Source organism: Mchenga conophoros, linkage group LG11 (genome assembly GCF_057382185.1).
Source record: "Mchenga conophoros isolate Kocher_MC1m ecotype Shallow Benthic linkage group LG11, M_conophoros_male_GT1.1, whole genome shotgun sequence".
Lineage (NCBI taxonomy): Eukaryota > Metazoa > Chordata > Actinopteri > Cichliformes > Cichlidae > Mchenga > Mchenga conophoros.
Window position 1 is genome coordinate 15,821,664 of NC_140536.1, and position 17,175 is coordinate 15,838,838.

Consider the following 17,175-nt stretch of genomic DNA (forward strand, 5'->3'; position numbering starts at 1 on the left):
TTTGATTGGTATTCCTGGAAAACAGCAGTATTCCTAGTAGTAGGTTGAACCACACAAAGTCAGTATAAAGTGGTTGGGTTTAGTTTAAAGTTAGGCTTTGTGTACTAATGCCACCTTGCAATTCAGTCTCTTTCCAGAGTGAATTTGAAACCTAAAATACCTCAGATACCTCTAATGGGATGGGAAGAGGTTTACATTGACCCTATCAAATCTAAGTAGTATATAAAGCAACAGTGACCTCTGTGGTTTGAAAATAGAATTACATAATTGGAAGTTGGACAATCTGAATTAAAACCTGGCATTAGGTGTCCAAGCTGGTCAAAGTGCCATAATTGTAGCGTAAACTTTTTAACATCTACTATTATTTTTTGGAATATCCAAACCATTTGACAAATGTATATGCAAACTGGTTTAATAGCACCCAGATTTTTATATTGAAGTCTGTGCCTTAAAGGATAAAAAGTAGGAGGAAGCTTAATTCTTGTGTTTCCCTGTTTGTGCATGTGCATGTGTGTGTCTCAAGGAAATCTGTGTCTTCGTGTCCATCTCCCATCCGACATTCAATCTATAGAATCTGCCTCTTTGTCTGTCAGTTTGACCATCTCTCTGTCAATCACCGTGCTTTATTTGTGCATGTTTCTGTGTGTGTATGAGGCACAGAGAGAGAAAGAAACTGCCTGTCAGACTGTCTATCTGTCACCAGTGATACTAGCAGTTTGCTGGAGGGGAAACATCTAGATATTTCTGCTTGACCGTACAGCTGCCCAGCCAGAGATGGCCTCTTTTCCGGCTTGGCCCCTGTGCGGACAGCTGTGTGTGTGTGTTTGTGTGAGTGTGTGTGTATAAGTTAGACAAAGCAAGACAATGTGTGTTGGGTTGGACAGTGATTTCAGAATCTGTTTCACCCTCAGGTGACTGTCAAGCTGTCAGAAAAGCAGGTTTGTTCCAGCTCAAGATGTACCTCAGCATGTTTATATTTGCAGTTATTTTCCCCTTTGAGTGCTAACATCTTGTTGACAACGCTGTACACAGAGAGGCTGAACAGGTAAATAAGTCACACAACTCTTCAGATCAGTTGGAGTGTTTCCAAAAAATGTAGGATTAACAAGACGAGAGGAAATATGTTTTATTGTTTGGGGGATTTTTCTGTGTGCCTGAAAGAATGTGTGCCCATTATTTGTGGTATTTTTTAAAAAATAGGCAAAGTTTTAATAAGTGAAACACCATTATAGGTGTTAAAATAAAACATTGTAGGCCCCATAGGGTAAAAGGAAGACAAAAATCAAGCACAAGTCATAGGGGTGGGATATTTTTTTACTTTTACCTTAAAAGGAATAAAAGACAAAAATGTTGTAAAGCTATATTAAAAGTCCTTTTTCTGCTTGTTATGTGCATACAATGAAAATTATTATAGTTATTTCAGAAGAAAAGTTCATGTTTAATCCACCGGAATATGTTCCGACTGAAGGATGAGACCAAACCGCACTGCAGATGTATAAGCATTATATCTGAACTATCCATGTGGTTTATCACTCTGCAGATAATAATGAGCCTCTTAGTTTATCGTTGTACACAAGACAATCTACTCTGTTCATTGTCTCCTCTCCCTGGGTGAGTGCGTCCTACAGATCATTTTACTGATCCCTCCAAGGACAAAGTGAGAAAAGGCCCCTTTCTCACAACACCTATTACCTACTGTGCAGTGATAACCATACAGCAAACAGCAAAGAATGAACACCAAATTTTCTGGCACGAGAAAAGCACGAGTTCAGTCGAATAACAATGCAAAAATGTCCATTTTTATGATCCAGGATTGTAATGAATGAGAGCATGTGAGATTAGCGTGGGGTTTTGTTCAAGCCTGTTATCAAAGAAGAACAACAATGGTGGCGAAAGATGGGACAGGCTTGCATGAAACACAAGTTTTTGTTTTTTGGGGATTTTTCAAAGCCTTCCCTGAGTTGTTTTTTTTTTTTTTTTTTGGGGGGGGGGTGAACAATCGCCCCGACGCAGGTCCTTTGTTTCTGGATGGGTATAAATTCAAGTGGCCGAATGTGTCTGTTGTTTGAGATTTCTGGCTCTCAGCACTCATCATTTCCCACAAGATAGGTGATCAAAGATAGAGACAACAGGATGCCAAAGACATATCACAGAGAATGTGAGGATTTACATCTGCACTCCTCAAAAAACAGAAGCATTTACAATGGAGCTCCAATGGGCCCCTTGTGGACTGAGCAGAAATACGTGAGTGTGTATGTGTGCGCGATGGATTTCCAGCTCCAAATCACTCTCCTGTTATTATTTGCTATGTGAGAAAAACCTATGGGAACATCAACAGAAAAGGCAATATCAACAATTTCACACAAAGGACCAAATAAAAGAATTACGTGCTCAAAAACCTCTGTGTTGGATGAAAACAAATGTGTATGCACAGCACCACATCAGTAAAGCTACACAAACTTGCACAAACAGACAGCAGGCACATGCACATCACATGCAATCACAGAGCATGGAAGGGATTACAATATTTTTCCCCCTCAGCCAGATTAGACAAGATCAAATTATTTCCCTTCTGTGATGCCAGTTTTCTGCTGTCTAATGCCGGCTTTTCAAACAACACAAGGTTTATTGTGGGCAGTGCATAATACAGCAGATTTCAAATTCCTGTCAAATGCGGTGTGACAGAATACACTAGCTCTTCCTCGTATTCAGCAGGAGGAGGCCCGCGCAGGCCACTTACACTGGCTGCAGCTAAGCTGTTTATGTCCCCCATTCAGCAGTTACACAGGGCGGCGAGTGTAAACACAGCAGTATCTTTTTAATTGTGCTGTTTCAAGCCTTGCTTCTCTGTTGAATTAGAGAGCAGACCACTCTGTTTCTCCCCGAGTCTAGCAGATTAGAGCCCTCGCTGTAAGGAAATGCCGGGGTGGCTCAGTTTGGGTTGTCACCGAATCAGCTTAAACTTCCCTCAGCGAGCATGGCGAAGAGCGATAACAACCATACGCTTGTTTGCGGTGCAGATGCGGCAGTAAGGGTGACTGGGTGAAGGCACTGTGCGCATATGTTTGTATGTCCTGCAGACTTTTCTGCTTGTTGTATATTTGCTAGAAAGCCAGAGATAAGGAGTGAGAAAAGGAAAGTGAGATACATAGGTAAGTGAGTATACCTGTGTATGCACAAGTGTGTGATACAAAGGGACTGAAAGACTATGAGAATGACAATGCCTATAGAAAACAGAGCAACATGTAGTATTATGGCAAGCCCTAGAAAACCGAATCTGATGGCCTTGAGGAAATTTCTCTTTATTATTTCGTGGTCAACTACAACTAGCCAGAACTAGCCAGGCACATGCAGTTACATGTAAAATTAGTGAGCATACAGGATACTACACTACATGTTCAATAACTTCCACATGCAGACAAATGTATGGAATATGGCACACTGCCAGACATAAACAGTAATTGAATGCATTTCACGTTTAAGTTCAAGTTTAAACACATGCAACTATTTGACCATTTTACTATTGGATTTAGAAACATTTCTAATGCAAAGATGCGTTAAGCAGGAAAAGAAATAACATCAATTACACCACCTTTATATTTGATTCCATTTATAATAGTCAAAAAGTTAGACAGGTTTCCGTCGGTCTCAAAATAAGAGAATGAGTTTCTGCTTCCTCTCCTCCCACTCTCTTGGCTCTTCTGATTCTTTCATTCATTCTCTGGAAATTTAAAGAGATGATTGGCAGATTCTCACTGCGAATATCCAGTTTTCCTTTGTTAGGTTAATTGGTGATTCAGGGTGGATAAAACACTGCACAGCACATAGAATATAGTGCTGTATGATGACGTAAAAATAAATAAATACAGTTGGCAAAATTTAATGTGTACGTCCATATGATAGTCTAACTCTTCCCAAACTGTCACAAACTTGTCTGGAGGCAACCACGTGAAACTCACGAATCCCCTCTTTCTAACAATATGTTTTGATTATTTCTCATGAACAACTGTGGAATTAAAGCACTCTGAAACCAGATGGTTTTTTTAGATACACCCTATCCTTAATTTTATATGTGTATAACTTGAGTCTACAACTACAGCCAAAACATAGCAAATGTCCCATAAACGATTTGTACATTTAATTGACAAAACCCTTGTTGTCAAAGCAAATTTGACAAGTGTTACCAGTGGTAATTATTCATTATGTTAATTTAGCACCCAATTCTTACCTAAAAACCTAACTGGATGTGTTTAAGGTGTTTAATGGAGCAATACTGTCAATACTGGCATCAGATAAAAGTCTCAAAGGCACTAACTCAACTGAAGGAGTGGAGACCCCACAAACAACTGATAGAGAATGCCTAGCTGAAAATGATCTGTCACAAAGAAAAGGCAATTTTGAGTGGAGGGTAAATGATTAGCACACTGCTTTGCAAGTTCACAAAGACAGCCTGGATATGTTACTTGACACAATTTTAACAAAATCTCAGAAGTTTTCTAAGACCCCAAATTTGTAAGTTCTCCTCATTACACATCTGCTCATCCAGCATCTGTTTCTCCCAACCATTAAAAACTTGGTTGCAATGCATTTTTCATTGCACCATGTGCTTTTGTAGAATGATCAGCTGGATTTAAATTGGTTAGGACGTGTAGGTTTTAAAAAATTTAAATGTTGTCTTTAACGATGGGGGCAGGGACATAACCCTGGCAGTTGAAATGAGGTCTATACACACTGAAGAAATTAACCTTTTCTCTATTTAAGACCTGTAAAGAAGTGAAACGTAAGTTGTTATCTGGCATTCAAGAAAGAAGAGGGGAAGAGAGAAGCTGAGGGGATCGAATAAAGGGCAGAAGAGCATTATGGAGCAAGTGCTTTTATGTTTTATTCACAATTTAGGTTTTAGGGGAGGTTTGTGTATATAACACTATGACACTGTGTGAGCCATTAACATTTTGATTACCATTTATGTTACTCTCACTTGGGATCCAAACTAGAGGGCCTGAATTTTAGTATTTATTTATTTATTGTCATTGTCAAGAACAATGAAATTGCGTTTGGGGCACACTATGGCTGGCATTACAAGGAGTTTGATCTTGACTGGTCTACAACACAGTCAAGATCAAACAGAGCAAATAGAGTTAGTAAAGTAGGTTGCCACCGTTTCTGTCTAGCTATTGGTAGAATTTTTACAGCTTTAATCTGGGGTTTTTGAGAAGCAAATAATTATGTTATCCTCTTCAACTGACCCTTTCTATGAACGTTCTAGAGAGGCGAGACTGATAACATTTGCTGCCCATCTCCAAATTTAACGTTATTGTTTTATAACACTGGTCTTCAAAACATAATTTTTGTGTGCTACTGAGAACATATGAGCTCTTTATCTACTGCTTTACTGATTTCAGATAATGGAATCCAGTTTAAGCTATATGTTTGAGTTATATATCACTGATGTCTTGACATTTTTGAAAATAAATATAATATATAAACACAATGTCTGAAATTGTAACTGTTTTCTACTAAAATGTTTATTCTGAAAACAAACCTAAGATGATGCCATAGATAGATTAAAGCACATTTCTGTCAATTTAGCTCAAAATAAAACAATTTTTTGAGGAATGTACTTTTACACTTGTGCTCCTCATCCATCTCTCTTTGTAAGAACCAACAAAATTAAGTTGGTTTTCTGTCACTTTTATATCGTGATGAAATATCTTTAAATGTTCATCGCTGACATCGCAAAGATTTGGTGGAAAAAAAGTCAAGATGAGAATGTAAAAAGTGCTTCCTCAGTGACATTACTGTAATTATTACCTGATAAAATGTTGCTTTTAGCATGTTATCCACACGTTCAGCATAATTCTCTGTTCTTTCATTGCTAATACAATTTTGGAGAACCCACAGTAATGGTTCCCATGCTGATGATTCAGCTGGCTTCAGTTTTCCTTTTGAACTCACCGTCAAGCATGTATTGATGGATTCAGGGACAAACATGAACACCTTTTTTCTTAAATGATAAAACACATTGCCATTTCTGTCACATGATCCAATACTTAAAACTTCATAACTAAAAAATGAGACATGCTAGATGAAAAGGTTTTTTAGATTTGGAGTCAGCAAGTGAAATTTATTAGTACAGATGAAAGAATAGAAGAATGCCAGTAGCAAAATGGTTGTTGAATTGAATCAAATTAACTATAGCTAGTCACTACCCTAACGATAGCTAAACAGACAGCTAACATAGCTATCTGGTTACCGCTAATAGCTAAAAGGCTTATGTTGACTTGTCCACCAGTCAGGCTGAGATATATGATAAATGATTAATACTGACCTCTCAAATTGACACTGAACGCTCAGTGTTGAGTGAACTCTTGTTCATGTGTTCATTTGCTGGTGAGGCAACAGGCTGTGATTCTACCTGTGTGACAGCTGGAGGAGGCCAAGACGGCGCTGTTAATACTGATACTGCTGCAAATGAGTATCTATAGTAATTTTGGAATCTGCATTTTAAACTACATTATATAAGCAATTTTTATAGACACCCCCACCCTGTTTTCATATTCTGACTATCGCAGAACATGTATTCTACTGAAACATTAGCAGTATATGGAAATAGTTATGGATATTTAGATTTTCAGCTTGTCTGATTGCTGCTCTATTTTACATCAGTTGCGTATGGGGCGCCGTTTGTAAACTGAAACATGCCGAAATTAACAGCAACATTTTTCCACATTTAGCTCTAAATCTTACAAAAACATGTTTTTTCGAGTCATTTTTTACAACATTTAGTAAAATATTTGTAACTTTTCATATTTAAAACAGGATTTTAAATGTTAAATCTAAATGCTAAATGTTAAATCTAAATGTTAAATGTTAAATCTAAATGCTAAATGTTAAATGTAAATATTATATTTAAATGTAAATGTTAAATGTTAAATGTAAATATTATATTTAAATGTAAATGTTAAATGTTAAATCTAAATGTTATATATAAATCTAAATGTTAAATGTTAAATCTAAATGTTATATATAAATCTAAATGTTAAATGTTAAATCTAAATATTATATATAAATCTAAATGTTAAATGTTAAATCTAAATATTATATATAAATCTAAATGTTAAATGTTAAATCTAAATGTTATATATAAATCTAAATGTTAAATGTTAAATCTAAATGTTATATATAAATCTAAATGTTAAATCTAAATGTTATATATAAATCTAAATGTTAAATGTTAAATCTAAATGTTACGGGAAACTAAATATTTAGCTAATATGCAAATTTATTGTACGGGTCAACGGAAATACCAAAATAAAAGCTTCAAGAAAACCTCCCGCGCTAAAGTGTGCCGGTCGCGGTCAGGTTCTGTGTTTGCGCTCCTCTTACGGTCACTTTTGACTGCCATGAGCTGCTTCGACTATTCCCTACCAGCATGTCCAGCGATTTAGCTGAAAACATTGGAAGAGCCGTTTTGTCGGCCATCCAACGATTCAGCGGTAATGCACCCTCGACCTCACAAACGCCGCAGCACTTGGTAAGTTTATTGTATAGCATTTTGGACGGGTTGATAGCAGTGTTAGCAAAACTAGCAAAGCTAAATTACTTAGCTAGTCCTCAATTATTTCATTTGGTAGGCAGCAGACAGAGATCGAACATCATACAACTCTATTTATTTATTTGGTAGGTAGGTAACAGTCGTTCTTGATGTAAATGTTTCCTTAGGAATCCAGCAATGCACCTGGACCAAGTAGACCTGCCGTCTCCACTGGGATACCATACTGCTCGGTAGGCCTTCTTACACATATCATTTAGCTGACTAATTTTTGTTTTTTCTTTGGTGTAATATGTCACCTTAAATTAAATCCTGTCAAAGTAATGATTCTGATTCTACATACATTTCATCTTCTTAGGGGTCCATCACTAGCAGTGTCACATCACCACCAACAACATTCACAAGTTTTACGTCATATTTTATTACTGTTTTTGCTGTGAAGTGTCTTTTGATTGCTCACTTTCATATTTTAAAACTATTGATAAAATATTACTCTAGCTAATCTGTCACAGTACAATTGCCTCAAATTACCCATCTTTTGTTATAGAATTGTGCTCATTGAGATTTTCTGTGCCGTGTTCTAGGATGGTTACCAAGGAAGGCTTCAGATTTCCAAAGAGGAATTGGAAAATGTTCTTTCCCTGAAAACATCTTTTACTGAAGCTGCATCTATCCTTTCCATCTCCAGGCCCACTCTGTATAAGTTACTGCAAGACTATAATATCTCAGAGTCAAAATTCAATGTAATCAGTGACCATGAGTTAGATCAGATAGTGTCCCAAATAAAAACTGAACATCCAAATGTTGGAGAAGTGATGCTGATGGGTCATCTGCGTTCCAAAAACATAGTGGTTCAAAGATGGCGCGTAAGAAAGTCACTGCGGAGGGTGGACTCGGCTGGTGTTCTATCCAGGAGAAGAACTGCAGTTGCTCGGCGAGTATATTCTGTGCCTCATCCAAATTTCATATGGCACATAGATGGAAATCACAAACTGATTCGTTGGAAGTTTGTTGTTCATGGTGCAATAGATGGATACAGCAGGATGTTGATGTTTCTTCAGTGCTCCAGCAATAATCGAGCTGAGACTGTGAAAGCCCTCTTTACTGCAGCTGTTGGACAATTTGGCAGACCCCTGCATATCAGGACTGATCACGGAGGAGAGAATGCTCAGATTTGGGAGGACATGCGAGCAAGCAGGGGTGAAAGCTCTGTCTTAATGGGAAGTTCTGTGCACAACCAGAGGATTGAGCGTTTCAACCACAACAACAACAACAACTGTAGCTGCATTTATGCACCTATATTTTATGAATTGGAATCACTTGGTATCCTAGACTTAGAAAATGCAACAGACCTATTTTGCCTTCATTATGTGTTTCTACCACGAATCAACCGCACTTTGAAGGAATTCAAAGCTGGATATAACAATCACTCTGTTTCCACTGAAGGTAATAGAACTCCCATCCAGCTTTTTGCCTGCGGAACTCATGTGTCTCATCGTCACAACCCAGAACTTTCTACAGCAGAGGTCTCCATACTCTCCTTGTCAAACTCTGAAAGTAGGTTTGTCCCATTAAATGACAGCGATTTACAAGAGCTATATACAAGCATTCACCCTTTTGAAGAAGACAACAATAATGGTAAAACATTGTTTCAACGAACACAGCAGTATATTTTTAACAAACTTGTAAATGTGTGACCTCAACCACAGGATACCAGTGATGTTCTAAAGAGTGATGACACTTAATATTCTTAAATGCTGTACAGCAAATGCAGTTTTTGTACTACTGCAGAAGCCCCTCCCCTCTAGCAGTGATGCCTCCTGCCACATAAGGACTCAGAGTTAATGACTGACAGTGACTCATAGGCTATTCAGAAGGCTACAACCACTTTTAGTTTATGGGTAAAACCAGTTATTCAGATTGAAGTAAAGATCAAATTCACACTGTAATACAGTATAACAGTGAAAATTATCAACACGGAACAGTCAGTCTTTAAATCAATTCACAAGATTATCTACAGTATTGTTTTAATCATTGTAAAGTTGCAATAGTCTTAATAAATGTTGCTGTTAGATGTCTAAGTAATCCTGGCTTGTTCTACAAAGCATGTTTAGTATACTCTGTGCATAAACTGTTTTGAAGTGTCCTTGTTTAAAAAAGAAAAGCTTAATAAAATTATTGTATTACACCAGTGACTTTATTGATTTGTCGTTGAAAATACAGAGTTAGCATTTTTATAAATCTATTGAAGCTTTGAAAATTATTACATTTCAACATTAAATGCAGTCAGAATTTATTTCAACTATCTTGTATGAAGCAAAGTTACTTGAAACTACAATTAATGAACAGGATTAGAGTTAACAAACCCACCATTTTAATTTCACTTTTTTTGGAACATGTTTAGATGGTGCTGAATAAAGCTCCATTCATGAGTGCTACTAAGAAGCAGTAATGAAAAGCATCATCATCAGCCATTGTTGTTTCATTCACAAAAAGCTGAAGCTCATTTGCACATGTGTGTGCAATCGGGAGATGTTTGCTTTCATCGTGAATGAATGTTATTTTAGGAGCTGGTTGAAAACCTATGGCTGGAACCTTGCTGCTCCCGGTGGCAAAAGCCAAGATGTGACCAGGCCTCAAAGCCTTCACAAATGCCTCTTCATCCTTGGTAAGAGTCCTTTCTCCAAGTGAGTCTCTCAGCTCTTCATCTAAAAACAAAGAAAAACCACCGTTAACCTGGGGACACTAAAATAGTTAAAGCTTGAGCTAACAACTAAATGATGGCTAATGTTTTTATAAAAAATACAGAGGTTCTGTCTTTGCCTTGCTTGTCAGTTGTAAGCTATCATACATCTTTATTCCTGTTTTGTGTGCGCGCATGTGACATAAAAAGACAAAGTTTTACTTTAGTGTCCCGAATTGTTTCATGGCCAGACTACATTATGTGAATTTCTGCTTACTTTCGACACACTGGAGAAATTCCCGAAATTTGACCACCATCAGCTCCTCTCTAACTCTTCTGTTGCTCCCAAGGACAGAATAGCTTGGCCTGAGAACCCCAGCAATTAAACTGGCTGTCAGATCTTTGTCCTCCCCCGATAGGTCAAGCAGAACACGCAAACTGGGGTTCTCTCTCAGGAGTGATAAAATCTAGACAGAAAAGTTTAAATAATGGTTAAATTCCAGTTTTAAATATAAAAAGTAGCTCACTCTAAATGATTATAAAATAATGACCAATTGATACAGAAAAAATATAACTCTCACTCCATAGTAGGACAAGCCATCAGTTAGTTGATCGAAACAGCTTTGCCGTTGCAGAACTGCAAGGTATAGAGCTGCATTTTTCACAAACAGATCTTTATTGGCCATGGTGACTGTGTGGAAGACCTTCAACTTGATATCGCCATGAGTCGCAGCAGCTGACTGCTTCCTCCAAATCATGTTGAGTTGTTGCATTTACAACCTAAATATTTAAGAAAAACACTTTAAATGTTTGTTTTTTACCAGTGTACACAAATACTGCAGATGGTTCATTTTAATTGGACTCGAAACGTTTTTGTTTTGGTTTATTTGGCTGTATTTCACCAATATTTTTTTTTTTAACAAAAAGGAAACAAATTGAAAATATAATACATGGAATTGCCTCTAATAACCAAAAGTGTATTTATTATATATTATAAAAGAAGACCAGAAGACTTGTGAATATAGGAAATATTACAATATTCTTGTTATAATATTGCAATTCACCTTTTTCAGATTCTCTCTTAACTCAGGGTCACCTATATCATCCGGTGTTAGGTGTACTTGAAGAATGTCTCCTGACACAATGTAGTCTACTACATGTGGAGAGAGAAAGGCAGGTGCTTCTCCACCTTGCACTATTATCGTGGACAACATCCTGCCAATGGTTCGATATACTCCATTTTGCAAGTGTAGGATGTTAAATTTCAGTGTGCATCCATTTGGTGTAGCTGAAAAATAACACACAAAAAAGTATATTCTGTACAGACCCCAAACTGATATCTTGAGATTGACAGACAAAAATGTATTACTTTTTTTTTTTACTGTTTCAGACACACAGAACATAACAGATTTATTATCTGTAGTCATTTATTAACTTGTTAATGTTCTGTCAAACAATGTTCAGATCAGGTGGTTGTTGCGTTTGTAACATTATAAAAACGAGTGTCGTCAACAAGCCTTTAGGCCTTGAGTAAGTAAGTTAGTTAGTTTGACTGTGAAATCCTATTACCTTCAAAAGCACCACTGTCCTGAAAGATGGCCTTCACCAGTAAACGGAAAAACTCCCGCCTTGGCCCCCCAAGGTCAGCAGCATCTTCCTCTGTATCATGTTCATCGCTTGCAAATGTGACATAAAGCATCTCACAGCTTTCTGCAAACTTGGGTCTCTTGAACTGACGCAAAGCAGTCGACCACACATTGGCTCGACTGATATGGAGTTGTCTTGTTCCTGGTGTAATGACTTTCTCACTATGAGCTCTAAGAAGACCTTCAATTTCTTCTTTGCTGAGCTTCTTAAAAGACCTATATAAAAAAGGGACAATGACAAACAGATCTTGGGGAAAAATGGAAATTTGCTGTACATTTGACTCAAGTGCACAGAGTTACAACATATAATTATGTTGTGATAGTCCATATTAAATTAGTCAGAAATGAGCAATTACCTTTGTAATTGTGTAACTGCAAAAAAATGATGCAAGTAAAGATGCAAATAAAATATTCAATTATCAAAGGTTACTTTCAAATCTTACCTTGAAATATGAACTTCACTCTGTCTATCAGACTCTTCTAGGAGGCTACGCTGAATTGCCTCTTCAAGAGCTTCATCTTCCTCCAGAAAAATAGGGCTAAGTAGATAAGAGATATTAGAAATCATAAAACATGTCAGCCTTGAAGAATTTCTCACACTACATCATTAAAAAAAAAAAAAAAAAATTAAATGTAAATCCTAAAGTTGCAGTCATTCAGCAAAAAAACCCCAAACATGCAAATTGGAAACTTGCATCAAAACAATATCCTAAACAACATCTAAAATGAAGGATTTCTTTAACCCCTAGACAACAGCTTACACAAATTCTGCCACATTATATGGAAACATCTGCTGTCCCTCTGCCTGTCCCTCATTTTCACTCTCTTGAATGCAGCTCTCTGTTTCCTGATGCTTGGCCTCACTTTCACCTGGTGTTGTAGACAACGCATGATGCACTGAACAAAGGAAAGAAGGTCAGCATGACTTGCTTCATAATGTTAACAGCCTTTATATATCCTTATATTAGTTTAAGTGAAAGTTGGGCACATATTCCTCCTTGGCTGTAATCACCTGTGATAATTCGTAAACATTAAAATGGTAAATGGCCTGTATTTGTATAGCACTTTTACTAGTCCCCCCTAAGGACCCCAAAGCGCTTTACACACCCAGTCATCCACCCATTCACACACTGGTGAAGGCAAGCTACAGTTGTAGCCACAGCTGCCCTGGGGCAGACTGACAGAGGCGAGGCTGCCATATCGCGCCATCGGCCCTTCTGGCCAACACCAGTAGGCGGTAGGTGAAGTGTCTTGCCCAAGGACACAACGACCGAGACTGTCCGAGCCGGGGCTCGAACCGGCAACCTTCCGATTACAAGGCAAACTCCCAACTCTTGAGCCACGATCGCCCCAATCGGACAAATTAACGATGCTCTCATCAAACAAACCCCCCAGGAATTATTACGCACTGCAGTAACAAAATCTAACTGGTCATCGAGCTTAGAACCTCACTAGGTTTTCATTCACATCACATACCTCGTCTTCTCCGGCAGACTGGACTTTCAAAGTCACTATCAGACAGCTCTTCTGGTTCCTCCTGAGGGAAAAGAAAGCATGTTCTACATAAAATCAAATACAGTTGCACCAAATCACTGGTAACACAGAGGCACATGGCTGCACTAAAAACTGTTTACACCTGCTGAAACTGCAATATTAATTAATACAATTAATAAAATTATGTTAAGGGAACAGACTCACTTTTTAGACAATAAATATTTCTGCACTGCAATATAAAATGTTTACCTGTGCAGGTTTTTGTATCCCTGCCATTATATAGAGGCAGGTGGTGGAACAAATCGAGCCAACTTCTTGGCCACCCCAAAGAAAACTGCTAGAAACATTTGGTTTCATTAGTCGTTTACATCCTCTAATTGTACTCAAATACTCAAAAGGGAATGTCTGGCCAGTTGACAGTGCAAATGTTCTTCTGAAGATTGCTGCTATTTCTTCTCTAAGTTGTGCTTCAGACCAGTCAGATGTAAAGGAGATCTTCCCAATAAGGCCATCTTGTGCTAGTTTTGCTCGTGAATCTCCTCTCGGTATGAGAAACGTTGATGCTGAAGACAAGGGCAAGCACACAACATCTTTTGTATAGTGTTTGCAGGTCTTGTTTTTTCTCACAAAATGTGAGCGCGTAGCATGAGCTTGAGGAACTGATGGAAGAGGAACCTGAAATGAATTCAAACACAGATACAGATAGACACCTATGCATTACAATACATCCGTAAGGTTTCTGTTATCTGTTCATTAAAAACAAACAAACAAACTGTAGACTCAGACCATCTTACTATTGTCTACCCATTACACAGAAAACTGAACCTTTTGTATCTTGTAGATTAGCATTTGGTGATTGTTGGTCAAGTTGGTGATTCAGTTCCCAGGTGCTCTAATCTAGAGCTCCCAATGAGTTTATCCGACTATGACTGTGTGCGAATGTTGGACAGAAAAAGTGCTTGTATTAATCTGTGCATGTGAATGGGTAAATGAGATCTGTTGTATAAAGTGCTTTGAGCACTCAATTAGAGTAGCAAAGGCCTGCAATTAGGTCAGTGTGTATTTGGACCCTAACAAGTTTTATTTTGTTGCCCGTTTACTGAAACATATTCCAATCAAAATTATATCATGGACATGATGTGCAGACTAAGCTTTAATTTAGGGTATCCATATTAAAATGATGATGTCATTACCAATTAAGCAGATAAAAGGCCTGGAATTGATTTGAGACGTAGTGTTTGCATTTTGAAAATTTTACTGTGAACAGACAACATGCGGTCAAAGAGAACATAACAGAAAAAAGAAAATTAAGAAATTAATACAGCCACTACAGTGACCATCAAAACGATGAAAAATATTGACGTAAAATTTATTTTGCGACACCACAGAACAAATGATAGCGTATAATATGAAATGATAGATGTTTTCATATCGTCATATCGAACAGCCCTAATACAGAGGGTTCACTGCAAGGTGCAAGCCACTCATAAGCCTCAAGAATAGAAAGGCTAGAATGGACTTAACAAAAAAAAAAAACATCTAGTAAAAGCCAGCTAAATTTTGGAAAAACATTCTTTGGACAGATAAAACCAAGATCAACCTCTACCAGAATGATGGCAAGAAAAAAGTATGGAGAAGGGTGGAACGACTCATGATCCAAAGCATACCACATCATCTGTAAAACATGGCAGAGGCAGTGTGATGGTTTGGGCGTGCATGGCTGCCAGTGGCACTGGTAGTGTTTACTGAATATGTGACACAGGACTGAAGCAGCTGAATGTGTTCAGAGACATACTTGTCTGCTTAAGTCCAGCTAAAAGTAGTCACATTGATTGGGAAGCATTTAATAATAAAGATGGAAGATGACCCAAAACATACAGTCCAAGCACCCCATGACTTTAATAAAGTAAAGAAATAGAATATTCTTGAATGGCCAAGTCAATCACTGGATTTTAACCCAATTGAGCATACATTTCAGTTGTTGAAGACTAAATTTAGGACAGAAAGGCCCACAAACAAACAGCAACTGAAAGCCAATGCAGTAAAGGCCTGGCAGAGCCTTAGTAAGGAGGAATGCCAGCATCTGGTGGTGTCCATGACTTCAAGACTTCTGGCTGTCATTGCCAACAAAGGGTTTTGAATAAAGTAATAGAAATTATCATTTTATTTTCAGTTATTTAATTTGTCTAATTACTTTAGAGCCTCTGAAATGATAGGATTGTGTTTACAAATTAATTTTTCCCTCTCACATTTTTATGCATTCATTTAGTCCAACCCACTGAATTAAAACTTAAAGTCTGCACTTCAACTGCATTGGAGTAGTTTCATTTTTAATTCATTCTGGTAATGTACAGAAGCAACATTAGAAAATGTGTCTGTATCCAACTACTTATGAACCTGACTGTATATCAAAACCAGTCAGCTAAGATGAGATAACATACCTTTATTAGTCCCACAAGGGGAAATTTCATGATAAATGAATTAAATGATATGTGTAAGAAGGCCTACCGAGCAGTATGGTATCCCAGTGGAGACGGCAGGTCTACTTGGTCCAGGTGCATTGCTGGATTCCTAAGGAAACATTTACATCAAGAACGACTGTTACCTACCTACCAAATAAATAAATAGAGTTGTATGATGTTCGATCTCTGTCTGCTGCCTACCAAATGAAATAATTGAGGACTAGCTAAGTAATTTAGCTTTGCTAGTTTTGCTAACACTGCTATCAACCCGTCCAAAATGCTATACAATAAACTTACCAAGTGCTGCGGCGTTTGTGAGGTCGAGGGTGCATTACCGCTGAATCGTTGGATGGCCGACAAAACGGCTCTTCCAATGTTTTCAGCTAAATCGCTGGACATGCTGGTAGGGAATAGTCGAAGCAGCTCATGGCAGTCAAAAGTGACCGTAAGAGGAGCGCAAACACAGAACCTGACCGCGACCGGCACACTTTAGCGCGGGAGGTTTTCTTGAAGCTTTTATTTTGGTATTTCCGTTGACCCGTACAATAAATTTGCATATTAGCTAAATATTTAGTTTCCCGTAACATTTAGATTTAACATTTAACATTTAGATTTATATATAATATTTAGATTTAACATTTAACATTTAGATTTATATATAACATTTAGATTTAACATTTAACATTTAGATTTATATATAATATTTAGATTTAACATTTAACATTTAGATTTATATATAACATTTAGATTTAACATTTAACATTTAGATTTATATATAACATTTAGATTTAACATTTAACATTTAGATTTATATATAATATTTACATTTAACATTTAACATTTACATTTAAATATAATATTTACATTTAACATTTAACATTTACATTTAAATATAATATTTACATTTAACATTTAGCATTTAGATTTAACATTTAAAATCCTGTTTTAAATATGAAAAGTTACAAATATTATACTAAATGTTGTAAAAAATGACTCGAAAAAACATGTTTTTGTAAGATTTAGAGCTAAATGTGGAAAAATGTTGCTGTTAATTTCGGCATGTTTCAGTTTACAAACGGCGCCCCATAGTTGCGCTGGGGAGAAAAAAGTTGTTGTAGATGAAAAGCAAAAACATTTGTGTCAAGCTCACATGTGTAGTAAAAAGGAAAAAAAACCTTAGTTGCCTTGATTTTTAAATGTCATAGATAAGATATCCTGTCAGTTAGAAAATATGTTTTAAAATACATGTATTCCACAGAAAATTGAATTTTCTTTTAATAATTTCAAAGGCAAGGCAAAAATCCACTCTGAGGAGCACTGAGGTGATGCCTATTAATC

General features: G+C 37.1%; 2 protein-coding genes across 2 annotated transcripts; one reads left to right on the forward strand and one right to left on the reverse strand.

The window, feature by feature from the left end:
* The first annotated feature begins 7,234 nt into the window (after nucleotides 1-7,234).
* On the forward strand, nucleotides 7,235-9,610 carry LOC146563804 (uncharacterized). The gene is made up of 3 exons (XM_085291115.1): nucleotides 7,235-7,534; nucleotides 7,723-7,785; nucleotides 8,137-9,610. Exons 1-3 carry the CDS (start codon nucleotides 7,433-7,435, stop codon nucleotides 9,247-9,249), a joined length of 1,278 nt encoding a protein of 425 aa, XP_085147241.1. The 5' UTR covers nucleotides 7,235-7,432; the 3' UTR covers nucleotides 9,250-9,610.
* A 123-nt stretch (nucleotides 9,611-9,733) lies between these two features.
* On the reverse strand, nucleotides 9,734-16,434 carry LOC146563805 (uncharacterized). The gene is made up of 11 exons (XM_085291114.1): nucleotides 16,135-16,434; nucleotides 15,884-15,946; nucleotides 13,625-14,050; nucleotides 13,358-13,418; nucleotides 12,643-12,778; nucleotides 12,325-12,420; nucleotides 11,805-12,097; nucleotides 11,300-11,523; nucleotides 10,817-11,015; nucleotides 10,513-10,702; nucleotides 9,734-10,260 (listed from the first exon to the last, which is right to left on the reverse strand). The coding sequence occupies exons 1-9, from the start codon at nucleotides 16,234-16,236 to the stop codon at nucleotides 10,911-10,913; spliced, it is 1,506 nt and encodes a 501-aa protein (XP_085147240.1). The 5' UTR covers nucleotides 16,237-16,434; the 3' UTR covers nucleotides 9,734-10,260; nucleotides 10,513-10,702; nucleotides 10,817-10,910.
* Between the last annotated feature and the right edge of the window lie 741 nt (nucleotides 16,435-17,175).